The sequence below is a fragment of the Varanus komodoensis genome, unplaced genomic scaffold, assembly GCF_004798865.1.
Source record: "Varanus komodoensis strain SLA01 unplaced genomic scaffold, ASM479886v1 scaffold6_2, whole genome shotgun sequence".
In the NCBI taxonomy this organism is placed as follows: Eukaryota; Metazoa; Chordata; class Lepidosauria; order Squamata; family Varanidae; genus Varanus; species Varanus komodoensis.
Window position 1 is genome coordinate 20,987,468 of NW_025336346.1, and position 18,692 is coordinate 21,006,159.

An 18,692-nucleotide genomic window follows, 5' to 3' on the forward strand; every position below is an offset into this window, starting at 1 on the left:
AGTGTCACTCTACACTGGTCAGGCTTCAGCTGTGTTCAGTTCTAGACTTTTAAGAAGAATACAGATGAATGAAATAAGAGAAGTACAACATAGAACTGTAGTAAGCTGCCCTATAATTAATCAGACCACTAGTCTGTCTGACTGGCAGTGGCTCTGTGGAGTTTCAGGCAGGACTTCTACCAACTGTACCTGAAGATGCTGGAGGTTGAACCTGGGACCCTTTTCATGTAAAGGATGTTGTCTACCACTCATCCAGAGCCCCTTCCAAAGAAAGATGGTCAGAGATTATCAGGGGACTTGAAATTAAGTCCTCTGAGGAACTGTTGAGGAGATACAGTAGCATTTTTCAGGTACCTAAAAAATTCTTACACAGAGGACTGCAACCGGTTCTCTTTTCAAGACTTTTAAGACATGAAAGTACAGGCTTAGGTTGCAGGTAGGGATTTCATGTGAATATCAATAAAAACATCCTAATGGTCATAACTGTCAGACAGTAGAATCAGTTGTCTACAGAAATGGAAGGCTCTCTGTCATTGGAGATACCCAAGTAGACCCTGGACAGGCAGCTGTCAGGGATACTTTAGTGTGAACAGGGGATTAGACTTAATGGCCTAATGACTCCTTACATTAAGATTGAAATATGGATTCTACTGGAGTCAGCCAGACCCTGAAATGTTGTTAGCTTGTAGATGAGAAGGAAATTTGAGGATGGACACGGGAATACAGTCAGTAGAATTATTTTCTTGGCAACCTGTTACCAAGCTCCAAAAAAACTACTAGATATTTGATGCAGAGGATTTACAAACTGATGACCACTTGAGAAGCCAAAAGAATCTAGGAGCCTGATTCATGCAGTATCCTTACCCTGTCCCTGCGTACACAGCTGTGTCTGTGAGAAGGAATCAGCAAGGGGCTGTGGATTTATTTCCTGTTACTCTGTTTATTCATGTGCATGTATCTTTCAGTGCATCTGGCAGTGCGCGGAGTGCAAGGCCACTAATCCACCTATTTCCACCCCAGCATACACTTTACTCCAAATGTCATGACAGTTACCTAATTCTTCATCATCATCATAATTTTAATCAACAATATCCTAGGGTCTCCATGTTTTGGTATATGGCTTTATCTATTAGAAGACACATTCCCATGCACTGGGTTCTTGGATATTATACTTCCTGTACCAAATATATCAAAATGTAATTACAGTGTTCCTGATATAATGGTGGATCTGGAGAAAATAATTGTATTTGTAAATATGTAAATATAAAACACATATTAGTATGTGTGTTTTTCTGTCAGTTTTTTTAAAAAAATGAAAATAATACTTTGTTTTAAAGGATGGAAGAATTCTCTTTCTTCATACATCCATTCAGAATTTGGTATATTATGAGATGACATCCTATAAAGATCCAGTAAGTACATTTAAAGTAATTTTTAAAACTTTTCCTTAACTGATGGTATATTAAAATGCATATATTAATTTTAAGACATGAGTTATCCTTTAAAAGATCTTTATGTACAGTGGTAGAGCATCAGTTAAAAGGGTATGTTCACGATGATCAACTTTCATGTGATTTGGTAGTGCAATAGGTATTACAGATTCTATTGATTCTACTGAATCCAATAAAAAGCTGACAGAATTGTAATAAACATAGAAACATAGAAACAGAGCGAGTCAGAAGGGGCCTTCCGGGCCATCTATGTGAAAGTTACCATTTCTGCTGGTTACATAGATTTGTCAAAAAGGGTTGCTACCAGAATAAAGCCACATTTATGTTGCATTGATACTGCTCTCTAAGTAGCAGATTATTATAAAGTTTGAGATACGTCAGCATGGGCATCACATGATACCCCACTGTGATTTGGACCATAGTTTGGTTGTGCAAATCCAGCATGGTTTCTGTAAGGTGGCTTATTCTCAGGGTACCCTGAGAACCCATGGTTTGTTTTAGGGTTGCTCAGACTAACAGTGGCTTTCACATTGTTCAAAACCAGGAAGGCAATTTTATCATGGGTTGTCAGGATTACCTAGAAAACAGCAGAGCAGCATACCTTTATCCCTTCTTGCTAATTCATGTGTACCACAGCTATTCGTCCTCATCCCTTTCAGCATTGTCTGTCCCATGCCCCTAAACATTAGAAAGGAAGGACCCCAAAAAGTGTCCCAAATGTGTCTGGAACTTTTAAATTATTATTTATTTTTGGTCCAATGTGAGCTAACAAGCGAAAGACAGCTGCCTTCACATTTTTTTGCAATTTTCACCTGTGTATTGGTTTGTCTTGAGATATGTACATTTTCTCCTCTTTACTTGTTTGCTGTTTGTGTATATTTCCTATTCTTGCTCACTCTTCTGTAACCCATATCAAGATGTGGCAGGTAGCAATGGAGGGAAATGAAAAGAGGAGTGGGAAACAGCACAAAGCGACTGCCTGTTGGTGGAGAAAAGGCTCTTTTTGGTTTGATGTTCTTACTGCTGTGTAGCATGAAGTAACTGGGTGTGCTTATTTTGAATTAATGTGAAGCAGTGTTTAAAAGCATGTAAAGAGCTTATTTGATAGTTAGCAAAGGTAGTGCTGAAGTGGAAGGGAAGAATATGAGAGTGTTCGGTTAAAAGCTGAAGAGGAAGACTTGCACAGCAGAAAGTCCCAGAAACAAAGTTAGAAAATATGTTCCTACAAGCAAAGGCTTGAAAGGTCTCCCTCTCCCTCCCTGCTCTCTGGGTTTGCAATCTGATATGGGGAAAGGGAGGTAGCCAAAAGCAGCTGTCCGATGGAAGATAGAACATGTTGTGCAGGCCAATGCTCTTCCTTCTATATAACATGAAGCAGCCTTTAAACAAAAAGTTGCTTCGTGTTGTGGGAAGGTGTCCCCTGCCCTCCTGCGCCTTTCCAGAAGCTCTAAACAGAACACTTTTAAAGCATAGTCCTTTATTTGAGTTAGAAAGTTTTTGTTTTTGTGTTTTGTGTGGGGTTTTTTTGAGATGGGGATACAGGAATTTTCATAAGAAGATTGTTCTTAACTAGTATCAATCAAAGTCACATCTCCTATGGTTTGTGGGAGTAGCTCCTGACCATGTGGAGAGTTGATTCCAAAACCCATTTCTCCCTTCCTTTCTCAAAAGGCTTGATTCACCTTCAGGGAGTTTCCTGCTACTTGAGGGTCAGCTGGCAGGAATGCTGGAAGTTATTTAATTGAACCACTTGTTTGGCTTGACACCAGCTTACTGGGTTAATGCAGTTGCACCCCTCCTCTTCATTTCCTCTCTGTTTTACACTGCTGCCCCTGAACCTGAGGAGACTTGGTTCTCAGCAGCTGACAGACAAATTTCACTCATTAATTCCAACCACTCTCCTTCTCCATCTAGTTCACATTCTGAATTTGAAATTTCTAATTGGGAACGCTGTGTTTTGAGAGAAACAGGCCTCATTTCTACATTCAATAGCAAGACAAGCCCTGAAATCAAGGACAAAATTGTCCATGACATAAGAGAGAGGCATCAATATTCTGGGCTACATATCACAGAGTGGCCTTATGTTAGAGCAAATTTCTGTCTTTTTTCTTTAAAGCTGACAAACACTTTCCTGCATCTGTGAAGAAGCTCTGAAAATTAAATTTGTTTCATAATCTGAGGTTGGTTCAACTTTGTAACCTGCTTCTCCAGTGGACCAACTGCAAAAGGGGTGTTAACCAGGGATCAAGACAATGAGGAATTCTACCATAAATGTGCCTGGGATATATGCCAAAGCTTCCAGGAGGAGTGAGGGAAAAATTGGAGTGGGAACAAGTTACTGCAAATTTAGTTGCCCATTAGGAATACAATGGATTGTTCAGAGACCAACCAAGCCATGATGGTTTATTTGTAGAGTGACTTAACATTACTTGCAAAGCATCATCTGCACTTACTTGTAGTTCACAGAAGCTTTGATAAGCACTTGTTGTTCCACTGCTTAGCACAAGTTCCTTTATTCATTTCTGTGAAGGGTGGTGCCTGCTTCAACCATGAAATGGCCACATTATGTTAGTAATTACTTTGTTATTCAGTCAGCTCTTTTGGGAAAAAGGAAAATGGCGTGGGAGCCAGTTAATCCAACCCTAAAATTAGGACTAACTTCTATCAGATGTTTCCCTGTAGCAAAAGCTTTTAGAAGTCAGTTAAAAAAAGTGTGGGTGGGGAACTTCTCAAGGATGTTCTAGACGTAAAGATTGGTTAGCAAGACAGTACATTATTCCTGAGGCTTTTCTTTGAGGAGAAAACAAATAGGTAGGATCCTGAACCTTAAGCTTTGGCTCTAATTGAAGAATTCTATAAACCACGTGGTATGGAAAGAAATAGGGGCAAAAGAATGCTTTCATTTAGTGCTTCTATATCTTTCTTTGCTTCCTTGCTGTATACAATGCCTTTCAGAGGTATTCTCCCCTTTAACTTTTCCACATCTTGTTGTTTTACATGGATCTGATTACCACTTGATGTACCCTAGATACTCAACACTATGAAGGTGCAGAATATGTGGCTCAAAAAATAACAAAAACAAACTGGCACTTGCTGATTGCATAAATATACACTCTCTGTGTTACGACATGCCTGAATAACCTCTGGTGCAACCAGCTGCCTCCAGAGTGCTGTAAGTCTACCTGTGTGAAATTCCAGTGAAACGTGACCTCCGATTAAATACTCTGGAAGGCCCCAGAGTTTGTTGGAGGGTATATCTTAACTAATAGAATCATGAATTATAAGGAACTGTCAAGACAATTCCAGGATAAAATTATGCAGAATCACTAATCAGGGTTGGATTATTTAAAAACAAAACAAAACCCTGATACTATGGATCCCATGGAGCACTGTTCAATTTATTCACATAACATGGCTTAACTGTAACTTTGCCTAGAAAATACCATCCACCAAAACTTGCTGACCAAGAGAAGAAGGCATTAGAGAAGCAACCAGAGGCCAATGGAGCAGGCATATTCACTGCTGAGATGTGAGAAACTGTCCATGGGATATCACCTGGATGTTCCACAAAGCAGGGTTTTATGAAAAAGAGATAAGAAAAAAAGCCATCGATGGAGCAAATCCATATTGAAGCCCGTTTGCAGTAAGGCATCTGGGAAACAAAGCAAACATGTAGAAAATGATCCTTTAGTCTGATGAGACCAAAATTAAAGTTTTAGCCCTTGCTGCAAAATGCTCTGTGTGGTTTTGACAACAGTGCTCATTGTCCTGTGAACAACATGTCCACAGGAAAGCATGGTGGTGACAGCATCACGTTGTGGGGATGCTTTTCCTAGTCAGGGAATGGGAGATCATGATCAATCAAAACAAATTGGTGGTGGGGGGACTTGTTTCAGTGGAGGTTTAGAACAATGACCCCAAACACACAGCCAAAGTAGCACTGAAACAGCTTAAAAACAGGAGCACAAACATTTTAGAATTGCCCACTCAAATCCCAGACCCCAATTCTATTGAGAATCTGTGGCAAGGCTTGTAAGTTGCTGTTCACCTGTTCTCCCTATCCAATCTGTTCTCTACATAATCTGACACAGCTGGAGCAGTTTTTCTAGGAAAAATGAGCGAACATTTGAGGATCCTGATGCACAAAGCATATAGAGATTTACCTAAGAAGGGTTGTAGCTGCACTTGCTGCCAAAGGTGGTTCTACCAAGTATTGACTCTGGGATAAATATATATATGCAGCAAACAAGTACCAGTTCGTTTCTGTTGTATTAACTTTTCTACCACAATAAAATGCTTTGCATCTTCAAAGTCAGGCGTATCAAAGAGTGGAGTATCTTGTGTGCATCAAGTGGTAACAATGCTAATTAAACCCAGTTTAGCTTGTAGCACAACAAAATGTGAAAAAGTTAAGATGGGGAGTGAATATACCTGTAAGCCACAATAGATCTAGGCTGAATGTGCATTGCCATCTTTGGGACAGGCAACTAAGGTCACTTACAGGACTGTAAATGTCCAGAAGAAGCCAGTTTTACAACTGTGGATTCACTTTTTTAAAAATAAGGCTTCTGCATATCTAATTCATAATGTTTCTGAATAATATACAATATGTAATCTAGTCTGGCAATAATAATCATAGATAAACAAATATTGCATTGCCTGAATTTCAGATTTGCCTTATAAGAGCTTGATAGTATTAGAAGTTAATTTGAAATGGTTCTTGTTGTCACAATTAACTAAGACCTTATGTCCAAAATCTTTGTAAAAAATGTTATTTTAATGGTCCATTGAGTTGATTTTTAAAAAATCTTGGTTTATCAAGAATATGCCTGTTCATTACTAAAAATAAACTTAATTGGTTTAGGTAATCCATTTAAGACATGATACGGCCCATCAGCAACTGATAATCATGTGCCAGAGACCAAATGGCAAATTGATGCACTTCAGAAGCTTGCCTGCTTTGGAGCTGGTCTTCCAAGTTGATACGTCCAATGATACCCTTGTTTTTACAAGGCTTGTGAGTCATAAAAACAACTGAATAATATTGTGGGGTATGGCAATATGGCTCATGCTGAAATGACTTATGATCTATAATTCACTGTTATCTAGATACATTTTCTCTAAAGCAGCTCTGTGTGATTTATCTACATTCCTAAACTAAGTCCTGTAGGGCAGATAGCAGTAGTCAGTTTTTACTCTTAACTGGACTGTGCCGCGTTAAACTTTTAGATATAGTAGTGACTTGCTAAAGCATTCTCATGACTTAAAACTGAAGATAAAGAACCACTACAATGGTCCATACTACCCCTAACAGTATGGACTAAGAGTACTGTGTTAGAGATCCATATTTTATGTAACAAACAATTGTATGTATCTAATTGTTTGTGGCAGGAATGATCACTGTAGTGGTTGCAGAAGTATTAAAAGGAGAAGGATTTGATTAAAAATGGCTTGTTGCTTGATAAGATAGACATGAAATAATGTTCTCTTCTCTTTAATTTTTTATATTACCCAAAAACCTAAAGCTCTCTGAGTGGTTTACAACAGCATATAAAAATACAATATAAAATACAATGTTAAAACATAATAAAAATATCACCATATGAAAATTTTAAACCAAATTAAAAACACAGAGAAAAAAAGTTACAATAAGCTTATACAAATTAAACCATAAGACCTGTTTACATAGATAAAGCCCCAGTAAACTAATTAAATGCCCTGCTGAAACATGAGGCAGTCAATGCAAGCGAGGCAGAATGATATTAAATGTTCTGAGCCATACAAGCTCTACTGCAGAGAAGACATTCAGGAGTGATCATATCAACTACACAGGTCATCTCTGTATCTCAGAGATCGACAGGACCACCAACCATAAGAGACAGAATATCCTCCAGAGCCCTCTGGAAACCATCTGGATTCATCAGCCTCCAGGATGGACCATCTCAATGGGCAGATCATCTCTGCAGAGGGGAAAAGTCATTAATTTAAATCTCAGCCAGCAGTGAACTCATCATGACAAAGTGACTGATTCAGTGTTTCCCGCCTTCATTGCACTATACCAATGCCCAGCTGAAAACAAATCCAGAGTGTGCCCTTCTCCTTGTATTAAGCTGATAGCACATTGAGACAGTCCCATGGTGGTCATGGAGTTCATGACCAGAGCCAGCCCAGTTAAGGTACCCTCAGCATGGATGTTAGCATTCCCTGGGACCAAACAGCCTGGAGGACCTTAACATTGTGGTGAAGATAGCTCAGATAGGGAGACTGTTGGATTGCTGGGTGGATGGTACATGAATAGAATCCTCAGTCTGTACCACTGGTTCAACACAAGATGTAAACACTAAATTATACCACCACCACCACCCCCAGCCTCCAGCCTTCCTTGTTGTTGTACCAATTGCCCTGGTGGGCAGATCTGGGAGAGGATAACCCGCCCCCCCCCCCCCCCCCCCCCCCCCCCCCCCCCCCGCCTGCCGCCTCCCGCTCGATCGGAACACTACCCCCGGGGGGGACGTCGGGGGGGGGAACCCCCCCCCCCCCCCCCCCCGTTCACCACTCAGGTCTCAGTTATACCGGCCAGACTGGCCACCTCATCCACTATTAATCATGGATGATAGAGGTCTTACTGTGCACTGATCTGGCATTTAAGAGCCTCATCCAAAACCTGAGAGCAAGCTGACAGGGCAACCACCAAACCTGTGGTTGGGAAGAGGACCAGAACACAGCTCAGTCATTAACTTCCTGGGCTGTGTTCCCCTTATGTGGCTGCCTCTTCATTCAACACCATATTTCTCTGTATCTGTCACTACACTAATTGACCTTCCATCAAGACCCCACACTTGGTTTCATCCCTTATCTCTTCTGCACATGGACAAGCCTGTAAAGAGGAGGAAGACACTCTTTCCCACAAGACACAGAGTGTCAACGAGGTTATAGGGGAGGCCCTTGCCCTTGCCTCCCCCATATGTGGGTCTCCCAAAGGGACAGTCTCCTTAAGCCTCATCCCCTTCAAGGTCATTGCTTTTGGGATGTCACCGCCCCATTTCAGGCCAGCAGATACAGTCCTGCTGGGCATTCACTCTGGCTGGGAAAGGTTTGTAATTGGTGGGCAGGCTGGCCAGCCATCCTCAAGGCAGTTTCTCTTCTCTTTGCAGGATTAGAGCCTCCAGATTGAGGTGGTAATCTAAACTGTGTTCTTTCCTTGATTCTAGACTAAAGACCTAAGTTTGATGAATACCAAACTAAAATTATATTTATGTTTTAGAACAGTTCATTATTTGTTGGCCTAACTTCTGGAACTGTGGATATTTTAAATATTCTAAAAGAAGATGATAAAGTAACACTTTCTGAAAAAGATGTGAATAATAATGGTAAGATCACTGTTGATTATAATTCAGTATATGTACACATTGGAGAATATAAACATAGCCCTGTAGCAATAGAATGGCTAGTGTGCATTATGTAGATTCTAGCACAATATATCAGTCAATAAAATAAAAATTAAAACACAGGAATGTTTGCACGTCATTTTAAGCTATCCTACAAATAATCAACAATGAGGTGGTTATTCTCTTAACAAGCCATGGAAAACCCAAAAGATGATCTAACATGTCATGGCTCAGTCCTTCTGCTGGCTTTATCATGTATCCCAGGTGCTTTTGTGGGGAGAACTACTTACTGCTTTGATCCCTGCATCAGTACTGTTTTGTAATTGGTCTGCAGGGATTGCAGATTACAAAAGGAAATTCCCCCCTCCCACACTTATCAGCTTGCAAAATAAAATTAATTTTATGATAACTTATGATTTTCTTTTCTTTTGCACAAGTACACCTTGAATATTTAGCCAAGAATCACTGAAGTCTGTTCCACTTTGGTGCTTACATTGCTAGCTAACAAGCAACTTTGTTTTTTTGAAGACTGTTTCACAATGCTGTAAAGGAAATATACTGATTCCCACAATAAGAACACTTGCCAGCAAAGCACTTCCAGACTTTTGTCTCCCCCACCACTTCCTGTTTGTCACTTGCCCCTGTTGCTAGCTGTCGCATCTTGATATAAGTTACAGAGGGTTGAGCACATCTGGGAAACACACATATGTCATAAAAGTAACCATTCAAGAATCTTGCATTAAATTAAGAAGCAAGCAATAATTAGATAATCAAGAAGAGGGATCTCACAACTGCATCAACATCTGACCACTCAAAGAGGCATTTATAACCTCTGTGATCCAAATACTTAGTCCTATTTTGTCAAATCTGAGCAGCCATGGATCTGACTATCATCTGGTAAGCCTTATTTATTTCAAGTATCTTGTCCATTCAGTATCTTTCAGGCTGAACAAATGGAACTCAGTGGTTATGTCTAGAGCGGGGGTCCTCAAACTTTTCCACCAGGGAGCCAGTTGAAAGCTGCTGGTACTGGGTGCAGGCCAGAAAGGTGGTGCCGACAGGGCACATGGGCTGGTGCGGGGGCAGGCATTCGTGGCAAGAGGAGGCGAGGTGCGGGCACACGGGGCGGGTGCATGAAGCAGCAGCTTGCTCACATGGAGACCGTTTTCTCCGAGCGAGCATATCGCTGTCTCCCCGCGCACGAGGCAAGGTGGGTGGCAGCGGGCGCAGCGAGTGCAAATGGGCGTGGCAGACCGCATCTGGCCCCCGGGCTGTAGTTTGAGGATCTATGGTCTAGAGCCACAAAATGCATAAGCATTATCTCTTGATGAGAACAGGCAATCCTATGTTTTGTGCTTTGCAGTATGTTGCTATATTATGAATCTGTTTGAGAGTTTCTAAGAGGTAGGATAAAAAGCCAAAGTAAATAAAAAATGGATATATGAAACACAAGCAGTCCCTGTTTTGCTTTTTTTGGAATAAGTTCAATTTTTCTGTTTTCATTTAATTTTGAATAATATCTTAAGTGACACTAAATACTGATAGTATTTTTCAATTTCTGGTTTGGTGATATATATTGAAAAGGTGAGATGCAAGTAGCTTCAATATCCCAACAACCCTTAGCAACCAGTCATGCTTGACCCATATTTTGGAGGTGTAGCTTTTCTGCTGAGTTAAGAACCTCCTCCTCAACTCCTTGCAGCAACTAATTCATTCTTTTTAACACATCGTACTGGCACAATTTTCTGTGTAGGTGGCATTTGTTCTACACAGTATGTAGTTTAAGTAGGTGTGCAGGTGGTGGGAAGGTGCTTATTCAGTTCCCACAATCAAGTAGAATAATACAATTTACTTCCGATATTTTCACTGTTACGAACATTTAAAAAGCTCTTTACTTCAGGATATAGCCAAATTAGTTGCCACTAGTAAATTCATAGTGCAAGAAATACATGTTTTTCTAGTGCCATTCATTTTCCAGTGGCATTTTAGTTCCATTTTGAGAGAAAGCATAAAGTAGTTGAAACAGTAGGATAATTTATGTGATTCCTACTTATAATTAGAAGTAAGATTGTTCATATGACATGACAGTCCTCCCAGCTTGTAAGCCATGGAGGTCGCCATGTCTTGTGAACCCCCCATGGGTTATTTGGTGTGGTTTATAAATCACTTTGGCAGCATTAATCTTTCTGTAGATTTTCTTAGCTGTCCCAGAGGTAGTCATCTAAATGAAGCTGGACAATATGACAACCCCTGGGATAAGCCAAATGGCTAAAGAGCCACTTGCCAAGAGTGGCATGCCCTTGCTAAGTAGCTGCCAGGCAAACACGGCTGATAACTGCCCTCTGAAGCTTTCTCCCCTTTGCTACTGCTCAGGACAGAGGCAGTCGAGGTCAGGATGAGCTGCAATTACTGAGGGTGACTGAAACTGAGATATATTTGCATCTTGCTTTCCTTCATTGTATTGCCTGATTTTTCTTTTCCCACGTTTACACTCTGAAACTAGAAATTAATCCATCTGAAACAAAAGTGATGCTGAGGAGGCAGACTTTGGCAACTGAAGAAGGCAGGGATTAGATTAGCACCCTTCAGCTGCTAATAAAACTGCCCCCTCCCCCAGGAACTTTTGGTATTCCTATATCTGATTTTGGTTCTTTGTATTTTGGCTGGATTTGTTTAATGTAAAATTGAACAGTATAAAATGTTCATGTAGTAGAGAACTTTATTGCCTGTTTACTGTAAGTAGGTTATGTGGAAATGGACTTAAAATGGAAATGATGTGAAATAAACAGTTGTCAGCACTATTCTGATTACTGTTCTGTTCTAATCTTCATGATTATATGTTGGCCAGTTTGGATGGTCATGACAGCTTAAACAAACCACAGTGGCTTGTTTAAGCTGAAGCGTGTGGTGAAAGGTTTTTGTCTAATTATTCATCTTGCCATGGCATGTTGTGTCATCCAAATCTAGTCAGCATTGCTTGTTTGAAGGGGAAATAGACCTCAGCTAACCCAACGAGAAGCCATGGGTTATTTGACAAGCCATGCCACCTAAGTTTGGATTCTGCCAAAAGCCTCATTTAGGCAAGCAATTGTTTAAATAATGCTTGGCATTCACACAGGCAGGTGCTGTGGCATAAACCTCTATGGTTTGTTTATGTCATGGTTATTTTACAAATCAAGCAGGCTTTCTAAGAAGGTATCAGTAATTTTATTTTATTGCTTTAGTTGAACATGTATTTGGTTGGTATTGCACAAGTATAATTTTAAAGAAGGCATTGGTTCAATATCGCTGAATCCTGTTTAACATGTGATTAAAATGTGTTCAGCATTGTTTGTGCAATGTTAGACAGTCTGTAATTCATATCAAAATGCATGCTGGAATGCTTTCCTGAAAGAAGGAATCCTAGCCTATAGCTGTCACAGGGCATTTAAAGCTTCCCACGGAGTGTATCACCCTGCTTGCTCATAGTATTTGCATGATTGTGTACAAGCCTGATGAATTTGGTGGGAAGGTCTGCACTCAGGAGGTGCATTAAATTGGACCTTGCACACCTAAACCGGCCTCCTTTGTTCTCCAGAACATTAAGCGCCTAGCGACTAAACAGCTTTAATGCTGAATGTCATAGGATCGGCGTATGTTTTTGGAGTCTGCCTAATGTGTTAAATTCTTTTCCCAAAATCTCCATTGTTTTATTCGATGCTTTATCCAACCCTTCCCCCAAGGAACTAAAGGAGATACATAAAGAGCCAATGTGGTATGGTATACAAACAATTTCCAAAATCTTTAAAGCATTGCTGTGGAATGGCATTTACAGAACCTGAGGGCCACTGGTGGCTTCCAGTCGCTTCAGGTGGAGGCTTGCTAGCTCTCTATATCATACACAGGCACACACTTTGCTGTAGTTGCTCACTCTCAATAGAAGCTCTAGCATTGCCTCAATGGCTTTAGCAGTGGGGTATCAGGAGTGAAGGGTCAGAAAAGTTGCTGCTTGTCGGTTATAAGATGGCTGAGGTTGTGGGAAGGAGAATGCAGGAGCAATCAGCCAGTTAGCAGTTGGTGGAGCAGAGACCAAGAGGCAAAGAGGCTCTTGACTAGCTGCAGTGATACCCTGTGCAGGCCAGTGGAGAGGAAATTAGATGCATGGATATGCAGTAGTGAAAAGCAGACCTATGCTGATTTTGTAGCACTGAGTAGAGCAAAGCCTCTCCCAGTAGTAACAAAAAGATCCATCCTACTTGCCCAGGGTTGTTGGAGGGTTGGGGAAAGCAGACACACCCCATAAAAAGATGGCTTGGCAGCTGTTCCTGGGATTAACATGACTCCTTCTTGGAAAACAGTGATCATTGCCCACTGCACTAGAGAGAATAAAAAGTAAATATTTCTGCATATAAAACCCAAAGGTTTAAAGTCAAAAATATTTTGATTCTGGAAGCTAATATTGTATTAATGGAGCGTATATCATACGAATTAAACCTTTTAAAATGAACAACTCTATTTTCTAGTATATTGCCAAGATACTAGGCATATAGAAGGAATGAAAATGGTATGTTATCTAAGGAAAATGGCAAACAGTGTCTCTATTATCTCCAGAACATCAAGGGTGTATTCAGAACCTGAGTTCAAATAAATTGTATTCATTTTCTGTCTTTAAGGAGCAAGTGAAGAAAATGATACTTCTTGCTTGGAAAACTACCACAATGGCCCTGTAGTAGCAGTTGACTCTTGCAAGACTCTTTCTATCTTTTTAAGTTGTGGGTAGGTGCAGATATTATTGTAATTTGTTTTTATTGTAATGACAGACAGGGAGGAGATACCATACCATGAAACCCATCACCTTATAGCCACAGGCCCAGCATCATGGTGGGATAAACATCAGAGTCACTCACTACTGATATCACTGTCTTTGTTTCTTTGAACTTAAAACTTTTTTAAAGAAGAGAAGCTGGGCAAGGGAGCTGCAGCTGCCTTCTTATCTTCTCAAGAATACCTCTGAACCTGCAACTGCTTAACTTCATGCTGTTCTTTTCAGTGTTGGACTGAACACTTATGCCCATTCCATGCTGCTGCTAGCTGTGCTGATGCTGATGTGGTTATTACTCACCATGGGAGTCCCTAGAAGGCATCTCCCCCAGGGCCCTCTGAAACCTAGTGCTGCTACTAAATGGCTGATGCATAATTTCCAAAAGATCCTGTCTAGTGAAATGCAAAATATATGCAATATAATTCAACTTCATAAAAGTGTGCAAAAGACCTTAAGAAATCCTGTTTGTCTTGTTAAAAATCTTGACTTGCTAAAAAAAACCCTCTGAGAACAACTTGCTTAAGATAAGGATTAAGCAATTGTAGTGATTAATATGAAGTTTATATTATTATGCCACCACAATACAATAAAATGCAGCTTTTGTTTTTTGGTTGATACACTATGGAGCTTCTCAAATTGCTGTTTCATTCAATATTTGTAGTAGTGACTTTATAGAAGGAAGGAGATGGTGGCTGATGAAATGTGAGCTTGGTTGAGAGGCACAGTTAAACAGGCATGTTGTGAAGTTCCTCAACATGCACTAGATGATCACCATAAATTACAATAACAGAAAAGGAAGCATTTTACATAGCACCATCAAATGTAAAGTTATGCATTTGTAAATACCAAATTTCAAACTAACAGGAAAGAGATCTTCAGAATTTAGTCTGTGACTAGAAGCTGATAATATAATGTAGGTATAAAGGAAGAAATGTACTTATTGGCTATATTAGACACACATTTCTAGTTGGGGTCAATAGTAGTCACCTTGTATAATGCACCTCTGTAAAATATAGTCTGTAAAGTTTCAGTCATACATATATAAAAAAGATGAAAAAGCTTCAAAGAGCCACTAAAAGCATTTTCTGCCCCTGTAATTAGTCTTAAAAGCAGAGATGGAAAACTTAGAAAAAGGAAGTTAAGATACAATGGAGCTGCAAAAATACAATGTAAAGGTAAAAGAATAACAAGTAGGCCTGCTTAGGTTTAAAAAAACTGTCTGGCCATAAGCCCACATAGGATGCTTCTCTCATGGGAATAACAAATGAAAGATGACAATGTCTTGTCTCCCATTAAATTTCAGGGTGATTGCACAGTAAAATCCATGTCTGAAAGCAACCATCTATGCTACATACCACAACTTATGTCAGATTCCTTCATGTGCCTCTGAACTAATCAGGATGCAGCACCCCCTCACTGATATTCCCTCAGGAAGTGGTTGGTTTCAATTTATAATGCATAATACAGGGTTACAGCTCTGGCTTGTGCATACAAAAAATAACACTGCCTCCACTGGTCTTTCTTGGTAGCACAACTTTTACTTCCATCTTAGTACAGGGTTAACATCTGTGGTGCACACCACCACTTATGTGTCATATCCAGTCTGCGGATATTCAATGCAGTATGCATGTATGAAGACAGAACAGTAATTACACAAAATGTAATTTTTGAGGTGAAAAATTGTTGCATAGTATCCGAAAAGAGCTGTGAAAACTACTGTTTCTGGCTCCAATTAATGAAGGATATCTTAGATGTAGCCAATTCTGAATCCTAAGATATTAATGAGCTTTGTCCAGGAAGGATAGAGGCAGGATACTGAATAATGTAGTTTCATTGTGAGTGTGCATATCACTTGGACATTCACAACTTACTTCTTAGACATTCACAGAAGTGCTACTGCTGTAGGCAGTCAGAGCAGTGGAAAAAACACAGTATTGTCTTTTTTCTTCTCGGAACTCTATTTACAGAAATGAACTGTGTTTAACTCCCTCAACTGCTTGCACAGTATTTGACTTGCTGTTGATCCTTTAATCTTTTGTTCCATTTCACAAATGCATGATTTCACTTATTAAAACAAAGCCAACAATTTTGTTTAGATTTTTTTATTGGGTTCCTGATGAAAGGATGAAAGTCTTCACCAAGCTATGGTTCACAGAAAATTTGTATATTTTTACCGCTATGATAATGTGATTATTGGCAGTAAGCTTCAGCATAAGAGTGAATTTATGACCATTTCCCATAATGTTCCCTTTACTTGCTAGTTCAGATTCTGTGATAAAGCTTTGGGATATTAAGAAGAATTTGGTGGCTGAGATCACCCTTGATAACACTTTGAGCACAGCCTGTTTCCTGAATAGTTTTGGTGATATTCTACTGGCTTTCAAAGGTGATCTTTATATCATGTCTCACAGCAAGGCACTGGGCTTATTGAAGACCTACACTGATGCAGCTACAGTCCCAGAAACAGGTAACATATGTAAGGATATTAACAGAATCTCTATTTTTTTGCAGTCTTTGGTCTCCATGTGGTCTGATAGTGTCCTTTTTCACTCAGCCACGTATATTAATTGGGACTCACAGTTAAGTATGCACAGGAAGTGAAGCCTTTTTTGCCTGCTGGTATGGCAAATCATCCTATATATCACATCTGCAAAACTTCCCCAAACAGCTGAAGTCTTGAAGGAAAAGTGGAAAATGTGCAGTGCTCCAAAGACAGGGCAAAAAAGAAAATAGGATCTCACCATGAAGCAGGCATTAATTTGACCACCATCTTTGTTCAAGCAAAGATCCCTTCTTTGCTTTCCCTGTACAGCTTACCTTTTGACAGCTTTTAAGAGAAAACAAAGTGAAGAAAAATCCTATTTAGACCTTCTTTGGGTTAATGGACAGGTCCCCCACCTCTGAACAGATCTCAGTGCTTCCTGAAATGTCTTATAGTTCACAAAAACAAATACCCCCATACATGGAACTGGCATTAAGGTAATGTTCTTAGCAAGCTATTGTTTGCAGAGTGGGAGCCAACCTCAGAATCCCATGGTCAATTTCTCACCTTTCATACAAAATCTTCTGTCTATTTTCTGGTAAGTTTTAATCCTAAATTTAGTGTTACACACACAGCAGTACTAATTACTGTTAATACAAACCCATGATGTCCAAGGTTGAAAATGGGTTTGCAAATCTTGGTTTGTTCTTGTCATGATGGATGTACTTGATCATGTAAACCATGATCAAACAAAAAGATGTTGAATTTCTGGAGCAGGAAATGCAGTTCCCAATTTGCAAATCTTCATTTCAGGGAACCTGTGTTATGTCTACATTGGTTCATTGTAGTATCATGTGTGGAAAGAAAATTGATCCCAGAAATGAATGTGCTGGGAAAGAGTTGTCATTCTTTTGCTATTATATTAAGCCAAGAACAGAAAAATATAAGTAACTAATAATGTGCATGAAAACCAAGTAAGATTTGTGTGATATTTTCAGGGATACAACGCTAAGTGGAAATAATAAATTAAAACAAGTGACTTCTTAATATGTTTCATTGTAGCATAGTGTTTTAATGTAAGTATTTCCTATCATGATCTGTCCTCTAGAATCCTTTATTTTTGAAAGTCAGCCTCTAGATCAAGAAAAAAATGTTTCCAAAACAACTGAGATGGCATCATATCTGGTAGGTTCTGTCTTGACAATATATTTTAACTGTATGAGGAAACTAAAGTTGAAATAAGGAAGGTGAATTTAGATACATGAATAATTAAACAGAATTGCCTCTAATATCAAGTGCAAAGTCTGCCACCCACTGTTAAAATACTGTAATGCAATAAGTCCAAAATGAATATCTAGTTTGAGGATTAATACAGTAGTAACAGAATAGTATCTTTTTCTAGCAATTAGTGAATTTACCTGTACTAGATTGGATGAGAGTTGTATATGCTATATCAAAGCGCATCTCTGGGGCTGTATTTTGGAGATGCACAATGTGGTATGACGTCAGGGGTCACCAGATTGTATCCTGGTTGGTTGTTTTCACATGACCTGTTGGTGTGGTATGAAATTGACTTGCTAATCAATGGTATATGGAGGAGAGATGAAAATGGACCTGCGGAGACCTTCTTCTCTTTGTGGAACCAGAGAAATAGTGGCAAGGTGGGAAGCAATGACGGACATTCAAGAAGTAAACCTAACAACTCAGTGCATATGCAGAAATGGCATTGTTTAGAAGTAGGCTGCATGTGATCTGAAGTTTGCAATCAATTCTGACATTAACAGTACAGTCATAATACATCAATCAAGATTTAATACAAAGATCAGTATTACAAAATGCTCATTGTTCAAAACAGGCTGACTAATTCTGTTGAACATTTGGTGGCATTGCTGTTTTTCTATATGATGTGTAGAAGATTTGATTGTTACATGCTATATTCAAAGCACAGTTAAAACTGAATCATCAATAAGTATTATTTACATATCACTGGCAATTTATTAAGCAATATACCTCTATACTTCTAAAATACTAACCCCCTTGATTCCTTGAGGCTGAAATTCTAGACCCACTATTATGGGTAAACATAGAACCCTGGGACTTTATTTTTAGTAAATTTGTGTAAGATTGCACTGTAACTCAGACATACTAGCTAGAAATTCATGTATAACAGTATTAACAAAAAAGCAACCCTGCATGAATATCTATATTGATTCTCTAGGTACCTTACAAGGGATTTGTTTTCACTGAAGACTTCACATCAGAATTGCTGGTTTTGCCACAGAAGAAAAAACAGGTTAGGTTATATAGGACCTACAATGTCCCATGCAATGGTTATGGCTGGTGTTGCCTATTCAGTAAGCTGTTGTATTTGACTAATAAGATTTTAATGAATGCATGAATGTATGAATTTATTATGATCACAAATCATGAAATTTTCTATGAGCATAGTAAGTTACACAGAAAGGGAGCAGGTGAATTTACAAAGGAGCTAGAATAATGTTCTTTCTTTATCTTTTATTTCTTAATTTTGCACTGTAGAGGCCCTGACAAGTCAATCAATCAATTTCAGT

General features: G+C 39.3%; 1 protein-coding gene across 1 annotated transcript in view; it reads left to right on the forward strand.

Moving 5' to 3' along the window:
- The first annotated feature begins 6,321 nt into the window (after positions 1 to 6,321).
- LOC123034070 overlaps positions 6,322 to 18,692 on the forward strand; it is a 50,279-nt gene continuing 37,908 nt past the window's right edge. The window contains exons 1-6 of the mRNA XM_044451143.1: positions 6,322 to 6,468; positions 8,721 to 8,821; positions 13,492 to 13,594; positions 15,902 to 16,107; positions 17,231 to 17,307; positions 18,341 to 18,415. Coding sequence (XP_044307078.1) covers positions 6,443 to 6,468; positions 8,721 to 8,821; positions 13,492 to 13,594; positions 15,902 to 16,107; positions 17,231 to 17,307; positions 18,341 to 18,415 — 588 coding nt within the window. The 5' untranslated portion in view covers positions 6,322 to 6,442. The remainder of the gene's footprint in view (positions 6,469 to 8,720; positions 8,822 to 13,491; positions 13,595 to 15,901; positions 16,108 to 17,230; positions 17,308 to 18,340; positions 18,416 to 18,692) is intronic.